This window comes from Camelina sativa, chromosome 7, assembly GCF_000633955.1.
Source record: "Camelina sativa cultivar DH55 chromosome 7, Cs, whole genome shotgun sequence".
In the NCBI taxonomy this organism is placed as follows: Eukaryota; Viridiplantae; Streptophyta; class Magnoliopsida; order Brassicales; family Brassicaceae; genus Camelina; species Camelina sativa.
In genome coordinates this window covers 13324040-13326711 of record NC_025691.1, presented here as the reverse complement: position 1 = coordinate 13326711, position 2672 = coordinate 13324040, and the positions used below count along the sequence as shown (strand labels likewise).

Here is a 2672-nt window from a genome sequence, read left to right as displayed (position 1 = left end):
AAAAAAAAAAAAAAAACTCACCATTGATCCAACTATTAATCAGTTTCTGGGTTTAAGTTTTACATGAACTGAGGACATTGCTCCAACTATTGATCTGATTTTCTTTTGGTATTGTGTTGTAAAATATTATAAAATCACCCAAAGTTTAATAGTCAAATCTCATAGAATCACATTTCATTTTTTTTTTTTTTTTTTAAATAGAAAAACTCTAAAACACAATCAAATCTCCTAAAAATTTACTAAATCTTTCAAAATTTTAAAATATTAAAATTCTACCAAATCCTTAAAACATCAAGTTGAATACCCCTCGTAATGAATTTGCAAGAAATGAATATGAAAAATGGAACCCCTAATAAAAATAAGAAGCATGTGCATGTTCACGAAAATATCATATGATGGAATGAGTCGGAAAAACTTTAGTGGCAAGGCAAGTTTGTTTGAAGAGATTAATAAGAGAAGACGAAGTTGGCTTAGAAGTGCAAAATGCAGAAGTCTTTGTATCCTTTTGGAATAAACATAGCTATAGTTAAGGTCTGATCTTCTTGTTGAGTTTTGTATCAAGTACTCCTTCCTCATTCTCCTCTCTTTGTAACAGATACTTTTCTATTTGTAAGTCAGTTTCATGGTAGTTTTTGTGAGCAAAGTTCTCACCGAGACGTTCTCGTAGCCATTGGAGAAACTCTTTAAATCAGCTTGTGCAGTTATTTAGCTTTTCGCAATTGATTGCATCCAAGAATCAGTCAGTCCGGATCATAGAAGTTTTAAGAGTTTGATCCCCAGCTAGATTTTAGTAGTTGTTTAAATGGAAGGGTAACTTACATTAGTTATATATGTTCTATAATTTAATTAATTTTCAAAATAAAAAAAAAGTTCTGTTGTTTAGTGATTTCAAATAGTCGTTCTCTAATTTTTTTTGTTTTTGTCTTTATATTGATTATAGGTCTCTGAATTCTGAATAATGTTGAAAGAAGTGACTTTGGACCACAATGTGTTTAAGGAAATAGGTTTCTTCTTACAATGATGCATGCATTTGCGTTTTTTATTTTTGTTTTGAATTACTAAGAGGTTCTACATCTCCTCATACCAGGGACCAGAGCATTTCTTGTAACAGATTAAGAAAACACATAACTTTTGATTTGTTGATGAGGATCCTGAAATAAAAATAATATCTAACTAAAATTTACAATGTATTAGACACATATTCAAAAGAAAGATAGAGCTCTTTTTTAAAATTGTGACCAGATAGAACATTTGATCCATTATATGTCTAAGTCTAAAGGGTCTCACCAAACGAGAAGGCCATTCTCTGAAGATCGTTGGGGAACACGTCACAAGCTTGGTTTTGGTTTCGGCACCAAGGAAACGCAATGTTGGCGTTGAAATCTGTCTCTGATTTCACGTAAACCGGATTAGAGAGTAACGATTCATTCAGATACTCGTCAGACCATTTAATTTCTTCCAGACCGGGATTGTCGAGGTGGCTTGCGGTTCCACAGTTTGATTCCCAAGTAGGCTCTGTCACTTGTACATGATCTTCCCCAGAGATAGTGCTTGAAGTGTTGTCTAGAGGAGGAAGAAGGACAATCGAAGGTTTGACGCATATGTGTGTCTCAAAACCTGTAGTTGAGACAGAACCATCGGTGTTGAACTGCGTAGGGCTCACGGGCGAGAGCGAATTGACGATTGAAACAGAGTTGGAGTTTAACTTCTCAAACGCTAAGTAGTCTGAATAATCAGACGGTTCCTTGACAAAGAAGTCTTGATTACTTTCTGAGGAGAAACTTGTGGAATTGTGGTTGTCGCTTATGTTTGTGTCTTTATAAACCTCGGAGAGAGGTTTATGTGTAATAGGGTCGATACCTTTTTGCCTCAGCTTCTTCTTAATACACGAATTCCATAAGTTCTTGATCTCATTATCTGTTCTCCCCGGAAGCCTCGCAGCAATTTGTGACCATCTGATACAAAACAGGGGATTTCAGAAAAAATACTCTGTTTTAGAAACAGAGCATAAATTGTGATTGTTACCTGTTTCCAAGAACAGCGTGAAGCTCGACGATAAGATCCTGTTCCTCTGAAGAGAAAGCTCCTCTTTTTAAATCAGGTCTTAAGTAATTTATCCATCTGAGTCTACAGCTCTTTCCACATCTCTCGAGACCTATAGATTTAGACAAATCCGGTTCTATAAATGATTAGAGGAAGAAAAACACAATTTTAATAAGCTTTTTTCGGAGAGGAGAGAGTTTTTACCGGCTAATTTAGGGACAGAACTCCAGCAACCATGGCCATGTTTGGTGATGTAACTAAGAAGCTTCTCGTCTTCTTCAGGAGACCAAAGACCTTTTCTCAGCTTTTGTTTGTAACAGCAAGAATGTCTCCTCATTTGCAATGATTTGGAAAGGAACAATGGAGACTACTTTTGGTTTTTGGATTAATGGATTGAGAAAAAGGTTTTGAGAAGATTAAGTAAGAGATGTGAAGAGACTAATACATAAATAGAAAGGCTAGAACCGACGGAAATGAAAAAAGGAAACAAAGTCACTTTCAAAGAAGACTTTTGTTGAATTTTATGTTTTCTTTTTCTGTATGTAACTTTCAGAGAAAAGGGACAATATAATGTGCTTAGCTGGGACTATAGACTACTCATTGTTAAGTCATGAGACTCATTTTTTTTT

The 2672-nt window shown here is 35.0% G+C and overlaps 1 protein-coding gene across 1 annotated transcript; it reads right to left on the bottom strand.

Moving 5' to 3' along the window:
- Positions 1158-2515, bottom strand: LOC104701094 (transcription factor MYB86-like). Its single transcript, XM_010416728.2, has 3 exons — positions 2248-2515; positions 2026-2155; positions 1158-1955 (listed from the first exon to the last, which is right to left on the bottom strand). The coding sequence occupies exons 1-3, from the start codon at positions 2378-2380 to the stop codon at positions 1274-1276; spliced, it is 945 nt and encodes a 314-aa protein (XP_010415030.1). The 5' UTR covers positions 2381-2515; the 3' UTR covers positions 1158-1273.